General features: G+C 37.9%; 1 protein-coding gene across 1 annotated transcript; it reads left to right on the forward strand.

Annotated features, from left to right (window-relative positions):
• On the forward strand, positions 1 to 23,140 carry GPR89B (G protein-coupled receptor 89B). Its single transcript, XM_070750241.1, has 14 exons — positions 1 to 974; positions 5,127 to 5,186; positions 6,284 to 6,387; positions 7,236 to 7,342; positions 7,448 to 7,549; positions 11,008 to 11,128; positions 13,954 to 14,034; positions 14,695 to 14,804; positions 17,431 to 17,519; positions 19,148 to 19,240; positions 19,480 to 19,575; positions 21,004 to 21,093; positions 22,423 to 22,488; positions 22,588 to 23,140. Exons 1-14 carry the CDS (start codon positions 933 to 935, stop codon positions 22,792 to 22,794), a joined length of 1,368 nt encoding a protein of 455 aa, XP_070606342.1. The 5' UTR covers positions 1 to 932; the 3' UTR covers positions 22,795 to 23,140.
• Positions 23,141 to 23,882: the final 742 nt, after the last annotated feature.

The following is a 23,882-nucleotide window of genomic DNA, read 5'->3' on the forward strand; positions in this document are numbered from 1 at the left end:
GGCGTTGACGTGCGCTAGCTGCTCTTGAGAGGCCTTAGACTCCAGCAATAAGGAAAGTGAAAGCTACTGCCCTGAAGAGACTTCGTAGAGACGAGACTTTTGGTGTTCCATGAAACTGACCGCTGTAAAACGGACCAAAAATCGTTTTCTGTCTACCCTTCACACTCTTATGAAAAATAAAATAATTTGTAGAATTAGAAGAGACGCTGCTCATCCCCTTTTTTATTTATTTTGCAACGGGGAGATTTTTTTTTTCTAAAAACGATTTCTTCCCCTACGTGTCCATGGAGGTTCTCAGTCATCCAGGTCACGGTTGTCCCAAAGGTGCTTTTTCCTCTTTCTTCAAGAGGCAAGTGGATTTCCTTGTTTTTCTTTAAAGACGGTTCGTTTCTCCTCCAAGAAGCTTCTTCAGCTCTGACCGGACGGTGGGGATGGAAGGATATATTGAATGCAAATGACCAGCCCTTATTGGAAGGAATATAAATCCATTCCCCACTATCTAAGCAGAGCTGAAGGTTTTTTTGCTTTGAATAAGCGAAACGTCTTCAAAAGAGGGGAAAAAACCCTCCAAAAAGTCCAGTTGCCTCTTCTTAGGAAAAAAATACCTTTGGGATTCACCCCTCAGCTGTGCCTCATCAATTCCCCGAATCTTCCCGGGAGGAATAAACTGAGGGAGGGAGAAGACAGACCGACGGCGCGCAAAATAAAGCGGAGCAGATAAAGGGCTCGCTCTTTCTCGCTCAGAGAAAAAGCTCGGGCTGCTCTTCCAGTTTCATATCTCTGCAACCCAGCCAAGATCTCGCCTCAGGGCCGAGGAAGCGAATGGGGGCGGGCCCGAGCCTCCCTTCTGCAAGAAAGGCGCGAGCTAAGCTGAGGGGGCGCGTTGGGGGAAGAGAGGCATCCCGTCCTCCCCCTCGGACGGGCTGTGCACCATGAGCTTCTTGATCGATTCCAGCATTATGGTCATCTCCCAGGTAAACGGGCCCTTCTCCCTTCCGCGTCAGACTAGGCTGAGGCGCGCAGCAGCGAAAGGCGTGAGAAGCCGGGCAAAATGGGCAGCCCTGCTTCCGGAATATAGGCCTTGCATGGGACGACCGAGGGTGGGATGGCGAATTTGGTTGCTTCCCTCACCTTACCCGAGCACGGCCCCTGTTAAACCCGGGCCTTAATGGCGGAGCGCGGGGAAGTTCGGCTCTTCCTTTAGCAATCCCTTCGTTTTCTTTTAGAGGAGTTCTCGCGTATCCGAGGTGAATTAATAATCTGCCTGACATTAATTTCTGCCTGACCACGTACTGGAATTGCATCTGTGAATTGAGCCTCGGAAGGCCTCTTAACTCTCTGGGTTAGTGTGACGTGGTGAACCGTGATTACGTAAGGCGTGTTGTACTCAATTTTGATCGATGTCTGTGGAGATTCTCAGTCATCCAGGTCATGGTTGTCCCAGAGGTGCTTTGCATTGGCATCCTTTGATCTCAAAAGACCATGCTCTGGGCTCCCCACAGCACGAAGCCTGGGTAGCAGTAGTGGGTTGCTACCAGTACCGTAGAAGATGTCGCACTGGTAGCGCACAGTGCGCTGCATGCACAGATTCAATTTTCTTGTGTGCATGCACGTCCCAGCATATTTTTGCTTCATGCACGTGTGCAGAAGCAAAATCTGATGAGGGGATGCGTGTGCACGCAAGATTTCAGCAATTTTCGCTGAAATCTCTCTTGCCCGCATTCCTTCATAAGATTTCTGCACGTTTTTGCTTTCTGTGCATGTGCAGAAGCAAAAACATGCTGGGATGTGTGCACGCAAGAGAAGTGAAGCTGTGTGCGCAGCATACCAGTAGCAGTGGTAATGGCAATCGATCCCTGTTGGGTAGGTTAGTGTCGAGGATAGGCTGTTACCTAAGCAGCAGATACCCCCCTCTCCACGTCTCTGAAATAATCCAATGGAAAGGCAAAGGCCAATACGATTGGTTCCAGCTAGGAGTTATCAGAACTTGGCTGTACACAGTCACAAACTGATTCCAGCTCCGTTTCCTGAAGCCTTTTCCAATGATGGATATAGTCACAAGGCAATGGAGGTTTGCAGTCAGAGTTTCCCTTCTCCTAGTGGTTGACCAGGGTGTCTTCTATGTCTTGCCGTGTCCTTAGCATACCACATTGCTTGCAGAGACAGCCTTCATTGACCTATTCTAGTAGATTTCATCTGCTCATTCTGCTGGAATCTGTCTTCACGTGCTTGGACAAGTCTCTGTCAATGACACATAGGCTACTCTCAGCTTGGTTTGGCCAGCCTATCAAAGCTATTGCCCGGAGTGTGGCCGCTATGCATGCTACAGCTACTAAGGGCCAAAGGTGAGAGCTGAGTGACAGGTGGGAACCAAAGGTGAACGAGCTGCCCTAAAAGCTGCCCCAAATGAGCTGCTGTAAAAAGACACGACATGCCCCTACACCAGTGTTGCTACCCCTCCCTGACTACCATCCCCGAGCTTTGCTGGCTGAGGAATTCTGGGAGTTGAAGTCCACAATTTGGAGACCCCTGCTCTAAAAGGATGCAAATGATTAGCTGTCTTCAAAGGATATAAATGCTCTAAAAGGATGCAAATGATTAGCTGTCTGTAAGTAGTATAAATCCTTCCATTCCTTACCATGCAGTTGGAACTGAAGAAGCTTCTTGGATGAGAAGTGAAAGGTCTTCAAAGAAAAAGAAAGTTCAGTTGCCTTTTGGAAAAAAGGGGCAATTTTGATGGATTGGTTTGAACATCATAAGCCATTATTAAATGTAAAGCATGGGTTTACAAGAATGATTAGGTGGCCTCAAATCGTTTTGGACTCCTAGCAACCACATAAATCTTCTCTGATGATCTAGGCCTAGCCAAGCTTTTTCAGGTCTTCCAACTGCACTCATCACTAACTTGCTGAATCTACTCTGTTAGTCGTCCTCTTCTCTGTCCTTTTCAAACATTTATGCCTTTGCAAGACAATTAGAATGTTAGTGCCCAAAGTAGGATAATTTGAGCCCGGTGGTACTTCCCTATTGGCTAGGATACGGTTCAGTGCATTGCACAAGTAAGTTATGTAGCAAACTCTCCCATTTAATCCATTTTGCTTTAAGGAAAGTGGTCTTTGGAAGAGATGCTTAATACGCTTGTAATTTATCTGCTGCCCATAAAAAGTGAAAGCAAATTGAAGCAGGATTTTTGAAAGTTTGCAGAATAATCAAAAGTATTATCTTTCTATAAGTTCTTCAGATAGATATTCATAAATAACATTTTCTAAATTACATACATAGATTAAAAAACCTTGGTGCAGCTTAAAACATCTATACAGTATATAACAATACCTGGTTTATTGTAAAAAAATTGTGTCACAAATGCAGGGACAGCAAAATCTGTTTTAATTGCTATTTGTAGGAATGGTTTAAGAGAGTGGCCTCCATTCTTTTGTGCAACAGGGATCAGTTCCATGGAGAAAGGTTTGTCCACATACTAGAGGGGTGTGGTTTTGTGTGCTGTCTGTATCCGGCAGAGGAGGCTTAAACTTGTTTGCATGGCCTGGTGCCTGTCAATGAACCGGCAGTTGGGGACCCCTAGTTTAAGACGAACATAGCAGAATATTGATTAGCAATCTTTTTCCCATTCTGTGTAATAATATATATAGAGATCAGATATTCTGTACCAAAGGTGAGCAGTTTGTTCAGTCCTGCATTTGAAGGGCTGCTTTTTAAGAATTCTGTTAAGCAAATATCATTTACTATCTGTCTGTCTATGTCTGTCTGTCTGTTTATCTACCTACCTGCCTGCCTACCTACCTACCTATTTGAGTTTTTATGCCGCCCTTCTCCTTAGACTCAGGGCAACTCAGAAGTATGGAAGGCTGAGTCAACTTTGAGCCGGAGATGAGATTTGAACTGCTGACCTACAGATCTACAGTCAGCTTTAGTGGCCTGCAGTACTGCACTCTACCTGCTGTGCCACCTCAGCTCATAAATTTAATATAGTTTATCTCTCTTCAAAGAAGTCAATATTAATCTCTACATTTATACCTTTCTTCAGTGATTTCAAGATCATGAAACTCAAGATTTCAAGATTTCCCAATTCTTTAGAACAAAATAGATAAAGGAAAAAAAAATCCCAAATACTGATTCTGTAAAGTTTTGGGATAGGTAGATTTAAATGTCTTTCAAAGTCTGCTGGAATGAAGAAACAAAAGCAAAGAATGATTTATTCTCCATTTTAGAAAATATGTAAGATATCTCCCATTTTTTTTGGGGGGGGGGGGAAACACCTGCAGCTCATTTCTTTAATAAATAAAAATATAAGGATAAAATTACATGAGGGGCACAGCTATAAGAATTTCTGATGAGGTTCTTAAATACCGCCAATAATGTTCATCGTAACTGAAGAATTACTAAGCAGCCAATTGTAAATCAAGGATTACTTACTGTATATAAACACTAATATCTCTCTTTACATGGTGCATTTTTAAAACTTAAATGATTAAATTTAATATTCTCCAGAATATGTAGGATGTAGCATTCATCATTGTAAAAAAATCCAGCATCCATACTAGCATTTGAAATAGTTTCAAGAACCAAGAAGGCTTTATGCAAGTTTATTTTTTTATAAATTCTATGTAAATAACAATGAGATATGACCAGTGAAGGGCTACCCAAATTTTTACTACCACACTGTGGGCATGGCTTATGCAGGGCGCCCTGCATTTTTTTTCAACATCTTTCAGTGCAAATTGGGTGCTCTGGGATGGAGCTCCATTTTTGCTACACCATTGCGTTCCCCCCCCCCTTGTCCGGGCAGTAGCCCACTCCTGGATATGACCCTTGTGGGAAATTTTGTAGTATTTTATCCTTTTTATTTTGTTTGTTAAATATTTTTCACGACCCAAAGACACTATATATTTACGCAGTCTCCACAAAACACTTAACTTTCCTCAGGTTCAGAATGGACCTTTAAATAGGAAAATGTAGCTACATTTTGGTATAATGATTGCTTTAAAATGTTCGTGGTTAATCATTTATCTAACAAATACACACATATTGTCGGATGATGGACATGTGTTTAACCCCAGCACTGAGTTTAGAGTTAACTGATGGTTTTCTTTTATTTGCTTCTGCAGGTGCTGTTTTTTGGTTTTGGATGGCTGTTCTTCATGCGCCGTCTCTTCAAAGACTATGAAGTAAGAAATTTAAATGATAAATTAATAGCAATTATTTAGGCAATAGTAACAGTAAACAGTTAAAATCAATGGTAAAAACAATGAGTTTTATTGTAAGTTGGAATTTGTATGATTACAAAAATAAATTCCATCTTACCATAAAAATAATTAGCTGGAAGAGCTCACTTAACCACCTGGCCCAAATACCTAGGGCAGTGATAGCGAACCTGTTTTCCCTCGGGTGCCAAAAGAGCGTGTGCCTGCGCTATTGCGCATGTGCAAGTGCCCATACTCATAATTCAATGCCCAGGGAGTGCAAAAACAGCTTGCCCACCCCCGGAGGTCTTCTGGAGGCTGGAAATGACCTGTTTCTCAACTTCAGGTGGGCCTAGTAGGCTCGTGTTTCACCCTTTCCAGGCTCCAAAGGCTTCCCTGGAGACGGGGGAGGGTAAAAATGTCTTTCCCCATCCCCCAGGAGGCTCTCTGGAAGCCAAAAACACCCTTCCAGAGCCTCTCTGTGAACCAAAAATCAGCTGGCCGGCATACACATGCACATTGGAGCTGAGCTAGGACAATGGATCGCGTACCATAGGTTCGCCATTACTGACCTAGGGGAACAGCTGGATTTTTAGTGCTATGCACAAGGCTAACAGCAACTAGACTATGAGGAATTACTCAGAACACTGAATTGAAACTTCTTTATGATTTAAAAGTAAAACTACTAGTCTACGGAGAGGGGCGGCGTACAAATCAAATCAAATCAATTAAATACATACATACATACATACATACATACATACATACATACATACATACATACATACATACCATTTCTGCCACATGAAAACAGTCATCCAGAGAAATTAATGCTAAGGAAATCAATCTTAGATTAATACTTCTGTTTAAAAAATCCTTTTCTCTTTTTGAACATAAAATGTTCAGATTGGGAATATAAATATATTATTAGTACAAATTTTATCTCAGCAAATATGTGCTTAGATATATCTTCCTGTAGATATTTAATTCTAGCATAGTCTGATCTTTTAGTTATTGATGCCCATTACATCCATAATAATTACATAAAAATTACATTAACATGTTTGTTTGCTTTATTGCAGGTTCGGCAGTATGTTGTACAGGTTGTCTTCTCAGTAACCTTTGCTTTTTCATGCACTATGTTTGAACTTATCATTTTTGAGATTCTAGGCATCCTAAGCAGCAGGTAAGATGACCTTAATATCCAGCTGCATAAGATAGCACTGAGATCTTAGTATAACTGATAGATTTTCTTGTTTATTTGTGACTTCATGACTATTTAATGTTTTAGTATGTTTAAACATAAGTGAGTATATACAATATTAATGTGAAGCCAGGTGTTTTTAAAAAAGTAGAAAAATGATGGCTGGGCTGTTTTTTAATTTGTTTCTTTTCAAAAATGCTTGCTGTTAAGTACTGGCAACATTCCTAATGATCAAGACACATTAAAGAAATTGCCACAAATGGTATAATATAAATTATTGGTTTTCTGATCTAAAATGACTAAGCTTTCCAAGGAGTATCAGCAAATGCCAAAATATGTGTAGTTCGCACATAATTCTATTTGTATAATTCCAGTTCAAACATATTTTTCTTAATAATTTATTATTTACTAAAGTATCTTTGCTTGTTAATGAACACTTAGCCACTGAAGTGCATTGATGAAAATCTTTGCATACTTTTTTTAAGTTTAAAGTTTAAAACGCATGCTTTTAGGCAATATATAACCAAAAATGTGCCTTCTCCTGAAATTACACTAATGGAAAACTATATAACTTTGAATTTTTTTGATAGATGATGGATAGGAAAGAGATCAAATATAACAATAATATATCAATAATTTATAGAATTTTGACAAGGATATTTAATGTATAACTTTGTATAAAGTCTATTATTGTGCATATTTCTAAAACTCTATTTGATTATAAGTGTAAATCTTTTAATTATTTTATGCAGATATTGTTTACTATATAAAAATAGACAAAAAATAAAGCTAGAATTGTTTGTGATGATAAGTCTTTCTATTACTTCCAGCTCTCGGTATTTCCATTGGAAATTAAATCTTTGTGTGATTTTGCTTGTTCTGGTGTTCATGGTGCCCTTTTATATTGGTTACTTTGTTGTGAGCAACATTCGATTGTGTAAGTATGAATCTTGAAAATAAAAATTAGACTGACAAGTTAATGTTTAAATAATATTTTTTGATGTAATTATCATAAAATCTTATATTTTTGTATCACTTTCAGTACACAGACATAGACTTCTTTTTGCCTGTGTTGTCTGGCTAATATTTATGTATTTCTTCTGGAAACTGGGTGATCCATTTCCTATCCTTAGTCCAAAACACGGTGAGTTTTATTATTTCATAAACTTATAATTGCACATCTGATTGGTTTTTAAAAAAATATGAACAGTTACAGATGGAACTTCAGGTGCCTTCTCTCTTGCTGTGACTGCCTTTTGAAACAGAATACTTCTCAAAATTGATGGTCCTGATCCTGTTAGTTTTCCATAAGGCATTGAAACCCTGGCTCTCTTCTAACCATTGGGCTATGACTGTGTTAGCTAACCTTTTCGTCGCTGAGTGCCGAAAGTGTGCACACATGCACCTACAATGCAATGTATGCCCCCATGTGCCCCCCACATGCATATGTGACCCCCATGTGTGTCTAATCTCCACATACACACGTGACACCCCCCCCCGTGCCTGTGTCCGACTCCCCACATGTGCCCCACCCCCCAAGCATGCGCGGCAGAGATCTGAAAACCAGCTGGCCCACATGCATGGTGGAACTGAGCTGGGGTGACGGCTTGCGTACCCGCAGAGGACTCTGCATGCTAACTATGGCACATGTGCCATAGGTTTGCCATTATGGGGCTACAGTGTTGGATAAGCTCTTCTTGTAAGGTGCACAGTGAATCGAGTGGTTGGAATGCTGGGAAGGAAGTTAGCAAGCCCAAGTTTGAGATCCGAGAGCTGTCATGGGGTAGGATTAAGCTCCTGCCCTTCGTTCTAGCTCCTGCTGGGGATATGAACCCCCCCCGCCCAACTGGATTTCCAGGGCAATGGTGATGATACTGGTAAATCAATCTGGAAGTGTCGAAATACTTCTGACTTGAGTGCAAAAAAGCTCTTCTTACAGTGTTTTGAGAACATGAACATGTTTGTGATTGGCTTGGTTGTACTAGGAAGTCTTTGCTTAATTATCGTAATTGGTAATGGAATTTCCATCACTAAGCAGAGTTGTTGTTAGGCAATACATCATGTGATCACACCACTTAGTGACACCCCGCCTGCCTATTTCTCCACATCTCTGTATTTTTGGCCACCCTATACATCATCATTGCCTACCACTGCTGCCCCCTCCACCGCAACATTCCCAGTTGACTTTTACCATCTTTCTCCTGCTGCCACTGTGTGCCTCCCCTGGATGCACAAGTTGGGACTGAATTAATAAGGAATGAATGTTTGTTAAGCTTAACAAAGACTTCATGATTTACTGTAGTTTGCCTTTTCTTGTTGTTCAGTTAAATTGGTTTGTAATCAAATAAACAAAGTAAGCAGAAATCAAAATTTATAGTGACCTCACGAAGTATAATTAAGTTTTAAAATGAATGTTTTAGTAGTGCAGAACAAGCAATGTTGCGATTAAAATATTGTCAGTACTGGGACTACACGCAAGGATTTAAAGAATTACAATTGAAAGTTACATAATATAACTAGACATTGTTTGCTACACTGTTACACCCAGATTTTAAATTCATACTACATTATTTACAAATATCTTTTTTTTTGTCCACAAGATATGGCTGTGCATTCTTTGCTTCAGAATGTGGTTTTTATCTCAAGTAAATCTGTTTTTAAAACAGGCAGTGGCATTGAATCTCTATATAAATAATATATTTGCTCCATGTGTCCTGTGGAGGTCACTGTTCCCTTGTTTGGATAATGAATTCTGTGGTCAATCTTACAAACTACTTTAGAGCAAATGATTGAGAACAGAATTAGATTTGTCTTCCCAGATTTAAGGACTCCGATTTTGATGCCTTCACTTTATTTATTATGAGTACTTGAACTCCTATCAAAGCGCAAGGATCCTATATCACATATGTTTATAAATATGTTTCTTTTTCTTTTCTTTGATTATATACTGAATATATTTAGCAAGTCCATGGAAAAAAGAATGAATTGAATAGTTTCAATGACTCGTATTCATATACAGTGATCCCCCGATTATCGCGAGGGTTCCGTTCCAAGACCCCTCGCGATAATTGATATTTCGGGATGTAGTGGTGCGGAAGTAAAAACACAATCTGCGCATGCGCGCCCCTTTTTCCATGGCCGCACATGCGCAGATGGTGGAGTTTGCGTGTGGGCGGCGGGGAAGACCCGGGGAAGACTCAGGGAAGGTTCCTTCGGCCGCCCACCAGCTGATCTGCTCGGCAGCGCGGCAGCAGCGAGGAGCCGAAGATGGGGTTTCCCCGTTGCCCAGGCAACGGGGAAACCCCATCTTCGGCTCCTCGCTGCTGCCGCGCTGCCGAGCAGATCAGCTGGTGGGCGGCCGAAGGAACCTTCCCTGGGTCTTCCCGCCGCCCAGGCAAAGGGGAAACCCCAAGATCGCTTGCCGCTTGCCCGTCACCCGCTCGCTCGCTTGCCGCTTGCCACTTGCCCGTTCGCCCGCCCGGCTGCTCGCTTGCCGCTCGAGAGCAAGAGGGGGAGAGATAGAGAAAGAGAGAGAAGGAAAGAAAGAGATGAGAGAGGGAGGAAGAGAGTGTGAGAGAGGAAGAAGCAAGATAGAGAAAGAGAGAGAGAAAGAAAGATGAGAAAGGAAGGGAGTGACGTCATCGGGTGGAAAAATCGCGATATAGCCTTTCGCAATGATCGGGATCGCGAAACTCGGGGGATCACTGTAGCCTCATTTATTTAATATTTAGAATTAAGGAGGACATAAAAGAGCATAAATGGTATTATATTCCCCATTATAACACATTATTCTACTTTCTTGTCAAAATAACAATTTTTCCCAATTATAGCCAACTAATTCTGGGGTTATTTTATTCTGGAATGCAAATTTAATTAGGATTAGTCTGAAAGACTGTAAGAACTTTTTTAAAAAAACATTACAACTGTACCCTGCTAATGTAGTTAACTATCAGTTATCTAAAACAGCTATCTAAAAATGTCACACAGACTCTGAAAAGAGATTAAGTACAGACCTTGTGGAAATTAGTTTCAATTTCATATGTATGCCAATTGCCATTTGAGGTAACTAAAGTTTTCAATAAGCTTTACTCATACTCAAATGTGCTACAGTGAACTGAACTATATTGCTGTCTATGCCAGTTTTCAAGTGTGGCTTACAAGACATTATGTCTTTTTCACTGATAATGAGATTAGAAGCCATAACATCCTGGTTCTTTATCTGCTTCCATTCAGTTTACTATGTATTTCAGTTTGGAATAAAATAAAATGAAGCACTGTTGAATGCTGGGGAAATTAGACACTATTTGTGAATACTCATTTTCAGTTGAACAAGTATTTCACTTAATTCAGAATAATTCCAAGACAGCTATATTCAAAGTTATGATTCAATTTTTCTAATTTTTTTTTTTTTGTGAAAATGTATTATTAGGTACGTATTATACATAGATACGTTGTTGCCTCATTGCAAGCACATTTGAGAGTTCTTAGGAAGGAGTGTTTAAATAATTAAAACAAAATGGTGTGGATATAATATGGTAGTGAGATTCTGCTTTTCTATTGTTTTCAGTAAATGTAACGATGAAATTGTATTTTTTTAAACAGGAATTCTATCCATAGAACAACTCATCAGTAGGGTGGGAGTGATTGGGGTGACCCTCATGGCCTTGCTCTCTGGCTTTGGTGCAGTGAATTGTCCATATACCTATATGTCTTATTTTCTCAGGTAAATCTCCCTTCTTCAAAAAAAGATTCAAAGTAATTTTAAAATCCCTCTCTCTGTCCCACGCCCTCCCTCCTCCTCTCCTCCCTCTCTTTCTATCATTTATCATGTCATTTTAATCTTAATTCCTTGTTGTTCTATTCTTCTGCTTTCAGGACAGATTTTTCTATAATTGTCCCTATCTTCTTCAATAATACAGGTTTTATATTTAAATATATAATTGTTTTGCATCATAGTTAGTACTATATACAAACATTTGGTTGGAAATATATAAACAAGCTAACAATGAAAGCTTGTATGTATTGAAGTACTATAGCTTTAAGAGGTGGTGTTGCAAATTGCCATAAGTGGGAGCCAGAAAGCATGATTCTTTCTCTCTCTGCTCTTTCTGTTCTTTCTGTTCTTTCTGCTGATTCACTATGACTGATGTAAATGTGTAGTAAATCAGGTAGATGTTGAAACTGCATATGCTGATGCAAGTTTTGCTATTGATACAAGGACTTGTAAGTCAACATCAGGTTTAGTGGTAATGTTGGGTAATGCTTTAATAGAGTGAAAAGCTATTAGTCAACAATCTATTAGTTTATCCACTATGGAAGAAGAATTCTCGAGTTTATCAATGTGTACAGAATTGGTGTGTTATAAACAATTGTTAAAGTATATAGGAATTACTGTACATGAGCCATTTATTGTGTATGAAGGCAATCAGTCTGCAATTAGTATGGCTAATAATTTAGCTGTAAAAAGAAGATCAAAACATACTGACCTAAGGTATTTAAATGTTAGTGTATACAAAGTAGTATGATTAAATTAGAATATTGTTCAAATGAAAACAATATTTCAGATCAATTTACAAAGGCTCAAGGTGCTATTAAGCATAAAGAATGTTGTGAAAGTTATAACCTGAAAATGTAAAGTGTTATATATTGACTACCCAAAGGGGAGAATGTTAATACTATGTACAAGACAATTGGATTTGCAATATATAAACAAGCTAACAATGAATGCTTGTATGTATTGAAGTACTATAGCTTTAAGAGGTAGTGTTGCAAATTGCCATAAGAAGGAGTCAGAAAGTATGATTCTCTCTCTCTGGTCTATCTCTTCTTTCTGGTAATTCACTGTGACTGAAGCGCTGTGTATTTGATGATAGTTTGATGTATTTGTAAGCTGAAATGTATGTTTGACATGTAAGACAAAGACAGACTTGTAATAATATTATTAAGAGTTATTGACTGATTTGATTGTGTATGACTGGACTGTTTAACTTGACTGTGCTATTTCTAAAGTACCGTATTTTTCGGTGTATAAGACACATCGGTGTATAAGGCGCACCTAGATTTTAGAGGAGGAAAACAAGGGAAAAAGTATTCTGAACTAAATGTGTAGTATTATATTGTTTAATAAAATACCAGTTTAGCAGAATACTTTTTACAACCATGTATACTGTTTAAAACCATGTACACTTTTTAAAACCATGTATACTTTTTAAAACCATGTATACTTTTTAAAACCATGTATACTGTTTAAAACCATGTACACTTTTTAAAACCATGTATACTGTTTAAAACCATGTACACTTTTTAAAACCATGTACACTTTTTAAAACCATGTATACTTTTTACAAACTTCAAACTTGACAGCTTCAAGACTTGTGGACTTCAACTCCAGAATTCCTCCTTCAGTCACAAGCCTTAAATTTGCCAGGTTTGAAGACCCTTGGGCTCCTAACTCAGGGGTCTTCAAACTTGGAACTTGGTCTTCAAACCTTCACCGGGACCATGGCGCATGCCCTGGTCACGAGCGAGGAGTCCCCTCTCGCCTGCTGCCCTGGTGGGGAGACCCACTTCCCCCGTAGCTCAACTGGTCAGATCCCTGCGAGGACCAGGGGGGAGGCGGGTGTATGGGAAGGCCTCCAGCTCTGACTACCTCCACCTCCCTTGCGATGCCCCAAGATTGGGAGTGGGACACGGGACTGCCCTCCTGGCACCCAAGGGGCGGTGCTGCTGATGCAGCAGCTCCTCTCCACGGGCTACTTCTCCGCACAGGGTTTGATGTAATGATGCCGTCGAGTGACAAACAGCGAGCAGATGGATCAGCCTGACCTTTGCCCATATGGAACTGTTCCCTCCGAACAGATTTGGATGATTCTTACTCACACAAAAGGATTTTATCCGTTTAGAGGTCCGCCAGAGGCCACTCTGCAAATAAAATGGGCTTTTTTTTACCACACTTCCCCTTTAAACAGAGAAACTTGGCGGCATCATTACACCAAACCCTGCGCAGAGAAGTAGCCCATGGAGAGCAGCCGCTGGGTCAGCAGTGGTGGCAGCAGCCTTCTTGTAGTCTGGCGGTGGCGTCTTCTTGTGCATTTTGGCAGCGGCGGCCGGCACCAGCTGCCAAACCACGTTAAAAGCCGCAACTGCAGGACTACGGGAATGATGCCACCGCTGCTGCTAACCACCACCAAACTCTCCCCACAGCATTCGTTGTATAAGACCACCCAGTTTTCAGCGCACTTTTTGGAAGTAAAAAGGTGCATTTTATACACAGAAAAATACAGTAAACACTATTTCATACACCTTAATGTATCTGCTTTGCATTACTGAATAATTACTCATATCTCCTGGATAGCTGCTGGAATCCCACATTTTTCTCTGTGCATATCCTTGGTAACTCGTGGGTTGTCACACTCCTTAACAATCATCACCAATTTGCAGTTTTTGTTACAACCCAGTTAGTGGAGAAGAATCAGAGAATAGCTAGAATTGGGAAGAGTCTGTTCTAGAAATCATAGGCATAATTCTAGATATATAAATCTATTGCAGGAATGTCACAGATGCTGATATTCTATCTCTAGAACGTCGACTCCTTCAGACAATGGACATGATCATCAGCAAAAAGAAAAGGTAAGATAAAGATATCACAGCATTTTAGTGTCCAACAAGAAATTATTTGCTATTGAACAATTATATCGTAAGAGCAATATAAGTGTGGGTGAAATTTGACTGAAGTACAAAACTTAATTTTATCTCGATTTGTGTACTTGTGTACTTATCTGAAATTAGTATTCTGTTTAGAATTTAAAATTACTATATAGTATTAAAACTTAGTTAAACTGTGTTAATATAATATATTTTGAAGAACAATATGGATGTTCTCCTGACTAATACTTTAAAAAGTTTCAGCTTTCTTCATTACTAGCTAGTAAGGTTAAAGGTTAGGTCTAATTTAAGAATACTCATTATAATATCTCTGATTTAAATGAGTCACCTCCAGTAATGAATACATGTAGATGTAATTCATAGAATATAATGTAATTTTCCTAATTGGAAGCAGTTTTTACTTTGACATAATAGCATGAGCAGTAGCACAGTTCTATGCCAAGTGAAAATCATGACACCTGTTTGATTTCTTCCTGAATGGAATGCCGAATATTCCTTTAAAAATTTTGAATGCCAGATTTTATGAAACATAAAAAAACAAATATTTTAAAGATTAGCTTAGTTATGTAATTTGGCTAGTTGATATTTCATGAATTTATGTTCCTAACTTTGTCTCCCAATCAGGATAGCAATGGCTCACCGAAACATGTACCAGAGAGGGGAAGTGCCTAACAAAACCACTGGTTTCTGGGGAATTATAAAAAGTGTCACAACGTCTTCACCAGGCAGTGAAAGTATCCTTTACTTGTAGAAGGAGGGCCAAAAGTCAGCTTGCTTCCTTTTACAATAAATGAAAAAAAAGAATATTTTATTAATGGGCTGTATTAAATTATCTTACTTTCAGCTTTTGTAGATCATATACTTGATTACAAACTTAGATTGATATACAATATCAATCTAAGTTTGTAAGCGTTAAGCACTGACATCTAATCTACTAGGACACTTTCATGGCCACTTGGACATTAAGGAGCAATTTATATAATTGACAGCATGCAAGAACAAAAAGCCAATTAATCCCACAAAAGACAGGTGAGTTCTGACCGGTTCAAACCGGTTCTTTTGAACTGGTAGCAACCCGATGGTGACACCAGGATGACATCAGAAAACCAAGTCTGTCAGTGGAGGCTACCATCTTCTTTTGGAGGGATTATTTTTGGGAGGGGGATTTTTTTCAGTTTTTTTTCTTCTGCATATATGCAGAAGCTGGTGTTTCTGGCACAGCTCATGCGTCACCATCTTGTTTTTGGCTTTATTTTTGCTTCTTTCTGATTTTTTAGCTGAAAGTAAGGTAATGTGTGCATGTGTAAAGTACGTGTGTGCCCATGAGGTGTGGCACGCGGCACGGAAGGAAGCAAACCGGCCGCAAGGTAAGTCAGAACCCACCCCTGACAAAAGGGATTTGTAATCTAGTTTAGAAATTCCTTGTACCTTTTCCTACAGTCATGTAATTGCATTTAAGGTGTTCAGTAACTGGCCCACATTTAGGTTCATTTGCAGTGCACTGTGACTGCGATTTAGCTGAAAAACTGCCATTTATTTCCAGTTTCCAGGAAAAATTGGCCCATTGTGAACAGTGGTTTCATTTAACCACAGGAAAAATCATAAAAGTGCATGATTCACTTTACAGTCATCACAACTTACAATTATAATTTCCAGGCTCAATTATGATCATGAGTTCAGGACTACCTGTATTTGGCATTGATGAAAGGCATAAGGTACTAATAAAGTTGCTATAGATTTTTATTTTTTTTAAAATAGAGCTTTAAATAGTAACATCCTCTGTAGTCATTCTTCCTGTGTCATTTGGCACTTCAAATTAAAGCCAATGTATGCCTGTGGAGAAAATATCTACTGCAATATATCTACTGCAATACCAAGTGCACCTCCCTAGGAAGATATTGCAGAGTGGCACTTAGTAACTAAGGTAGAAATTCCATTTTACTTATAGTCAGTTGTTCTTTGTTCTATTTAACTTTAATATTCAAAAGAAATGATCCAAATCACCCAAGCAGATATGTATATATAGAAATAGAGTTTCTTTTAAACATTATTATTTCAAGGAGCCATTATAGTGCAGTAGTTAGAATGCAACACTTCAAGCTAGGTGCCTGCAGTTTGACAGTTTGAGTCTCATTGGATCAAGGTTGACTCAGCCTTCCCTCCTTCCAAAGTTGGTAAAATGAAGACCCAGCTTGTCGGGGCCAATTTTCTGATTCTGTATACTGCTTAGAGAGGCCTTTAAAGCACTGTAAAGTGATATATAAATCTAAGTGTTATTGCTATCTCAGGACATTAAATGATTGCCCTATTTTAAATAATAGCCCAAAATTAACTACATGCTGTATTGTTCACATGATTTATTTAATTTAGTAAGGTAGCAATTATTTTGGATAACTTTTAATTTACTGGTCTTCATCCAGGCAGAAAATAATTTACATGTCATTTCAGTGTCCGTTTCCTGGATAATCTTTTCTGGTTATTTCAGGTATGCATTAAATAAAATCAGAGATTAAATGAAATCCCTATTTATTTATATAATAATTATTCCCTTACAATGTTTTCTGTTAACAACCTATCAAATAGTAGCTATAAAATAATACTCCCTCTTCAAAAACTTATTCCATAAGGATACCATAGTCAATTGTTTTAAAAGCTAATTAGAAAGTCGGGAAATCAGCAAGATTGCATTGTCTTGTTTCCTATTGCTCAGGAAAGATCATTCTGCAGAATGATTGAGGAAAGATCTGAGCTGATTTGGATGCTTACTCATATTGAAATGTTTCAATATGAGTTTCAAAGTGTCTGGATTAAGTCTGCAAATAAGTACTTTCTATTCCGAAAGAGATGTTAAAAAACTGATCTGCAATTATCCCTATAGAGTTAGAATATTTTATAGTATTCAATAGTACCCTTTATTCCTGTAGATGGCAATAATGAATAACTTCCAATTTAATAGTTACTTTACAGATATTTAAACCTTTTAAACATTGTGCCTTGCCTCACAGTTTTAAAAATTGCACTTTTTCAAGTACTGTATTTTAAATTTTATTTTATATTTACTATGTGTTAAAGAATAAAATAAAATGTGAAATATATTTTCATGAGTTTATTAATCTGTTCTTCACCACAATGGATACACTCATATTTTATTTTTACAGACAAAGTTTGAAACATGTATACAGTATAAAATGCTTTTGTTTTCCCCTCCCTTTTTTAACTTAAAAAAAAAATCTTAAAAGATATCACTGTATTTTTTTTCTATTGATTTTTGGGTTTGATGAATAAATCTTTCACACTTAAAAAAGAAATATGTTTTTCAAAATTATTTATGATTTTGAGCTTGACTATCTTGGTTTTAAGATTTGACACTCATCCAGCAAGAAATTGATGCTTTAGAAGAACTTAGTCGGCAACTTTTCTTGGAAACAGTTGATTTGCATGCTACCAAGGTGCAAACTAAGGGCATTGTTCCCAAGTCTGATGGGTGGGTAACTGGGATTGCTATATGAGGGAAAATATGAAAAAAACCTGGAAAATACATAGGGGAAGGTTTGGTAGGGAAGATTTGCCTATTTGCTGATGACTCTAATGTGTGCAATAGGGTTGATATTCCTGGAGGCATCTGTAATATGGTAAATGATTTAGCTTTACTAGATAAATGGTCAAAGCAATGGAAACTGCAGTTTAATGTTTCCAAATGTAAAATAATGCACTTGGGGAAAAGGAATCCTCAATCTGAGTATTGTATTGGCAGTTCTGTGTTAGCAAAAACTTCAGAAGAGAAGGATTTAGGGGTAGTGATTTCTGACAGTCTCAAAATGGGTGAGCAGAGGTTGGGCGGTAGGAAAAGCAAGTAGAATGCTTGGCTGCATAGCTAGAGGTATAACAAGCAAGAAGAGGGAGATTGTGATCCCGCTATATAGAGCGCTGGTGAGACCACATTTGGAATACTGTGCTCAGTTCTGGAGACCTCACCTACAAAAAGATATTGACAAAATTGAACGGGTCCAAAGACGGGCTACAAGAATGGTAGAAGGTCTTAAGCATAAAACGTATCAGGAAAGACTTAATGAACTCAATCTGTATAATCTGGAGGACAGGAGGAAAAGGGGGGACATGATTGAAACATTTAAATATGTTAAAGGGTTAAATAAGTTTCAGGAGGGAAGTGTTTTTAATAGGAAAGTGAACAATCTGAAGTTAGTTGGGGGAAAGATCGAAAGCAACATGAGAAAATATGATTTTACTGAAAGAGTAGTAGATCCTTGGAACAAACTTCCAGCAGATGTGGTTGGTAAATCCACAGTAACTGAATTTAAACATGCCTGGGATAAACATATATCCATCCTAAGATAAAATACAGGAAATAGTATAGGGGCAGACTAGATGGATCATGAGATCTTTTTCTGCCATCAGTCTTCTATGTTTCTATACAGATTAAATGAGCCAAGAGAAATGTTATGACTTTATGATACTGGTCTATCCTCTCCCCCCCCCCCCCCCGCTCGAAATGTTTTTCCCCCCAATCTGCATTTACACCTCTATACATATACCATAAGTCATATCGAAACATGCATAATTATACATTTATATCCAATATATCATAAATCAATATCTTAGTTTTGTACCTATTTATATTGCTATTTATCAGTCTGTTTTCCCCTCATCTCATCGCACCCCCTTCCCTCTCCTCCTTCTATCCTCTTTTTCCTTCTCTTCCCCCTTCTTACTTCCCTCCTCTTCTTATATACTGGTCTATTTTTTTTATGTCAAAAGCTTGTACAACTTTAAAAAAAGTCTGTTTTTAGAAAAAAAAATCCTCATGAATGTTCTGCATATTGAAACTTTCCAGAAATAGATATCATGTTTTGTGATCGAAAAGGCAGGCATAGAACACCAGAAAATTGGTTTTCTTCATGTATTTTGTAGTTTCAGTTCATTTTGCATTTCCATAGATACATTATCTATTAAAAAGCTAAACTATCGTAGAAATTATCTCTACTGAATATAAAACCATATGCTATTTTAAAATAATGAATCTAAATGTTTTCTCTCTCTGAAAAAAATCTATTTGCAGGAAAGAATAGAATATTCCAAAACATTCCAAGGGAAATATTTCAACTTTCTGGGGTATTTTTTCTCCATTTATTGTGTCTGGAAAACTTTTATGGTATGTAAAGTTGCTGCTGGTACAATCATTTATAATTTGTAGTGTAACAAAATATGTGCTTAATTAAAAAAATGCTTTCTAGCCTCCCCTCCTTTTTAAAAGTGTTTTGTTGATTATAGATACAATCACATTTTAAGCATTTTTTCTCATTGAAATGTCTGTAAAAGATAAATGTGCATATCTTACAATAATTTGAATGAAAATATATATTATATTTCTTTTTTCTTTCATCTCTTCAGGCAACAATAAATATTGTATTTGACCGCGTTGGAAAAACAGATCCAGTAACAAGAGGAATTGAGATTACTGTGAATTATTTGGGGATACAGTTTGATGTAAGAGCTCTTTTAGATTTTAATACTATTTACTAATCCCCATCTTTCTTAATTTCTGTTTTATAGAGAGCTTGGTAATGTAATACTACATTTTTGTTGAAAGTATAATCTTGGATAATTTATTTGTCTATAGCTGCTGCTTGTGAGGAAATGATGTATTCATCTTTCTATATAATTCTTAAAAGCCATTTCTATTGGAACTTATGTTTCGAAGACAATTTAAGATTCTAGAGTAGAAGTGGTTGTTGATAGGCAGGACGTTGCAGCATAAGATCTTGTAGGCAATATTTAGATCATGTTTAAGGCATCGTAGCTCTAAGCTTTCTAGACCCAGGATTGTAAGTCTAGTTTCTTAGGGTATTCTGTTTCGAGTGGAGGAGTGAAGGCCTCTTCTGGTGAAGTATCTTTGGACATTTTCGAGGGTGTTCATGTCCGAGATGCGATATGGGTTACAGACAGATGACCTGTATTCGAGGATGGGTCTAGCGAAAGTTTTATAAGCTCTGGGGGGTAGGGTGAGATTGCTGGAGCAGAAGCTACGCAGGGTCAGGTTAACAACTCTAGAAGCCTTTTTGGTGATATTGTTGCAGTGGGCTTTGGCACTTAAGTCATTTGATATTAGTATTCCAAGGTCTTTTACTGAGTGGAGGTTATCTGTGAGATTTTGTTTGTTCAGTTTACATATGAGGTTTGGATTATTTTTGCCGATGTGGGGGACAGAGCATTTGTTGGTTGATATTTGAAGTTGCCAGGTGTTAGACCAATCTGAGACAAAGTCAAGGTCGTTTTGGAGAATAGCTGTGTTGTCCGTGGTATTGAAGAGTTTTACATCGTCGCGAAAAGAACACAGTTGCTTGTGATATGATTGCAAGCATTATTATACTTGGAAGGTTCTAAGTTGCAAGAGATAGTTCTAAACAGCTCAACCTTAATTCTGCACTATTTCTGTAAACCATGCTAACTGTTTTTTTTTAAGTATTCTTACTGATACAGAAAGTCTTTGTTTAACACCGACAATGGGGTTGGCACATTGGTCACTAAGTGAAGCTGTGACTGTGATTATAGTCTTATTTCCTTTGCTTTACAGACCTATGAAGGTTGGAAATTGAGGACTGGTTATAACAGGGGTGTCAAACTCAGGTCATTATGGTGGTGTCTTGTGACGTATCATGACTTTCTCCTCTTTGCTAAACCAAGTGTAGACGTGGCCAACATGCATCCAGTCCATGGGCCGGGAGTTTGACAGCCTTGTATTACAAAGTTACCTTTTCATCACCATGGTTGTTAAACAAGGACTATTTGTACTTTTCAACATATTCTGTGCACATAAATAGCAACTGAAGTTAAATAGCTTTTCATGTCCTACATGGTCAGTGTACTTATCTGTATCTCTCGGAATTTAATCATTTCCTGTCTTCGTTAATACAGGTAAAATTCTGGTCCCAGCATATTTCATTTATTCTTGTTGGAATAATTATTGTCACCTCTATCAGGGGCTTATTAATAACACTTACAAAGGTAAGCCCAAGTGCAATCGTACTGTATGGACTGTGTTGAAGTAAAGACAGCATATTAATATATTTCTGTAAAAGTGTTATGACTGAATTGTAAATTTTAAAAATATGGAATCTCTGCAGGAAGTAGCAACTCTGGGTTTATTTTAGTTTTGTTATTTTGAGAAGTTCCTAACTTTTGGTCTACAGCCTTATATAAATGTGCAGTATTAGTAACCTGTAGTGATACAAATTACTTTAGATATGGTGCAGATGTGTGTTCTGCATCATTTTTCATTTTTTAAGGCCAGAGGTGGGGAACAAGGTTTCCCTATATCAGGAGTGTCAAACGTGATTTCGTTGAGAGTTGCATCAGGGTTATATTTGACCTGGGGGGGGGGCAGCATGGTGGGCATGGCCAGCTGGATGTCACTCGTGTTGGGGGCACCTGTGGCAGCCCGAGCTTTCTGCCACCAAACACAGGCTTCCAAGCTCTATTTTTGGTTGCGACAGCCTCCTGCAACCCTCTTGCCAGTGAAAACGGACCTCTGTTTTCACAGACAGAAAACCCCGGGGGTGGGGGAAGCTCTTTTGCTGTTTCCAAGTCAGCCAGATCCCCACAGGACTGATCCAGCCAACAGGCCTTGAGTTTGATACCCGTGCTGTTTTTATTATTGTTGTTAGCCGCCCCGAGTCTGCGGAGATGGGCGGCATACAAATCCAATAAATAAATAAATAAATAAATAAATAAATAAATAAATAATTCTAATATATGATTGTTTTTATGCGTATTAGAAAACATCTCGAATTAGTTATCATTGGCCAATCTTGCCACATTAGCAATTTGTGTAGTTGCTCACTGCTCAAGTGCCACTATTTATAGTTGAATTACATGAAATGTTATAATTATTACTTTAACAGTCCCATTTATCCCTAGGCTATGCCATTTATGTTGGATTTGCAAAAAATTAGATTGCTATTTCTGTAATCATGACAGCATTTTTCATTTAAATTCTGCAGTTTCTTGGATATTACAGTAACCTAAGTGTTATTTTAAATGCATGTCTGAAGATGATCAGGACTGCTTGCATGTAGGAGAAATTATTTTTGTATAGTTGATTCTAGGTGAATGTGGAGTGGAATGTGAAAGGTGCTGAAATATGTATATGTTTTACCACACCTTATATTGTTTCTACAAGCAGTTCTAATGATGGTGATCACATTAAGCATGAGGACCTTTCATTACTATGATACTCTTTGTAATTTAGCTCAGAAACATTTATTAAATCATGTTTGCCATATTGCTATTGTTATTTCAGCCTGTGAGCTAAGTTTCTGTGTTTATCTTCCTTAGTTTTTCTATGCTATCTCAAGCAGCAAGTCTTCTAATGTTATTGTTCTGTTGTTGGCACAGATTATGGTGAGTATTTTAACTCATTTGAGTAGCAACTTTGCTCTCTGAGCTATGTCAGCAGAGGGACAAATGGAAAGTCTAATGTTTCCTTTATTTTCTCTGCAGGGAATGTATTTCGTGTCTTCTGTGCTTCTGATTCGAATGAGTATGCCTCTAGAGTATCGTACTATCATTACTGAAGTTTTAGGAGAATTACAGTTTAACTTCTACCACCGATGGTTTGATGTTATATTTCTTGTCAGTGCTCTCTCCAGCATCCTGTTTCTCTATCTGGCACATAAGCAGGCTCCTGAGAAACATATGACACTCTGAATTTATTTTAATTCTACAGCCTGCAGCTATTCACAATTATGAATTTGGCAATCACCATTTTAAGATGGCACTTCAATGATGGACATTCATTTCTTTGGTTCAAATTAGATGCTTCACTATAGACAAGAAGTGACAAGCAGTCTCAACAAGGACAGCCTCTAGCTTCATAAAAAATTGAAAAACAAAAATAAAAGGGAATATTAGAGACCTTTCAAAAGGCTGGATATGACAACGACATTCTGCAATTTTTATTCAATGGAGTTGGCAAAATGTTTGCTTCATTGTCTTTACCTTTAAGATAATGATTCTAAAGACTAAATAAAACAATATTTGTAATAATTCCCAATAATTTTCTTACAGTTTATATATTTGTAAAGTTTCTTCTTTGAAATGGAACAAAGTTTGATGAATTATTAGCTTGTGACAAGTGAAAAAATATCCCCATCTCCCTAGAACTCAAAAATACAGACATTGTCTAGCACTGCTAGTAACTTCCCTCCTTTCATTTAATTAAATCAGTATTCACAATGTCAGGTCTAAGCAATAATAATAATAATAGTAATAGTAGTAGTAGTAGTAGTAGTAGTAATAGTAATAGTAATAGTAATAATAATTTATTAGATTTGTATGCTGCCCCTCTCCGCAGATTCGTAGTGATCATCTCCAAAACTGTTAATGTGGCTCTTGGAATCCTCCAAATGTTATTTCTCAGTTATAACTCTTAATGAAATACAATGGAAAACTTAACACACCTTTTGAGAGGCTCTTATCATACTACTTAGAAACCAAGAACTGTATGACCTCTGTAAATCCCAAGTAATTTCCATATTGCTGAATATTAAACTGGAAGGTTAATATGTAAAATGAAGAATGTAGGGTAGTTAAATATCTTGACAATAATTTAATATATGGGGCACTGAAGAGAATCTATCAGCTTTACTTCAGATTATCAGTAATATTTTTTGATTTGTTAGTAAGGAAATATTGCTAGGACTTGGTACTGGCTTCAACATCGAGATCAGTGTTTTTTAAATTATGATTGTAAGGACTTGGTCCCTCCTCCATCTCTTCTTGGGTCCACAAAATTT

The sequence above is a fragment of the Erythrolamprus reginae genome, chromosome 4 (assembly GCF_031021105.1).
Source record: "Erythrolamprus reginae isolate rEryReg1 chromosome 4, rEryReg1.hap1, whole genome shotgun sequence".
NCBI lineage: Eukaryota > Metazoa > Chordata > Lepidosauria > Squamata > Dipsadidae > Erythrolamprus > Erythrolamprus reginae.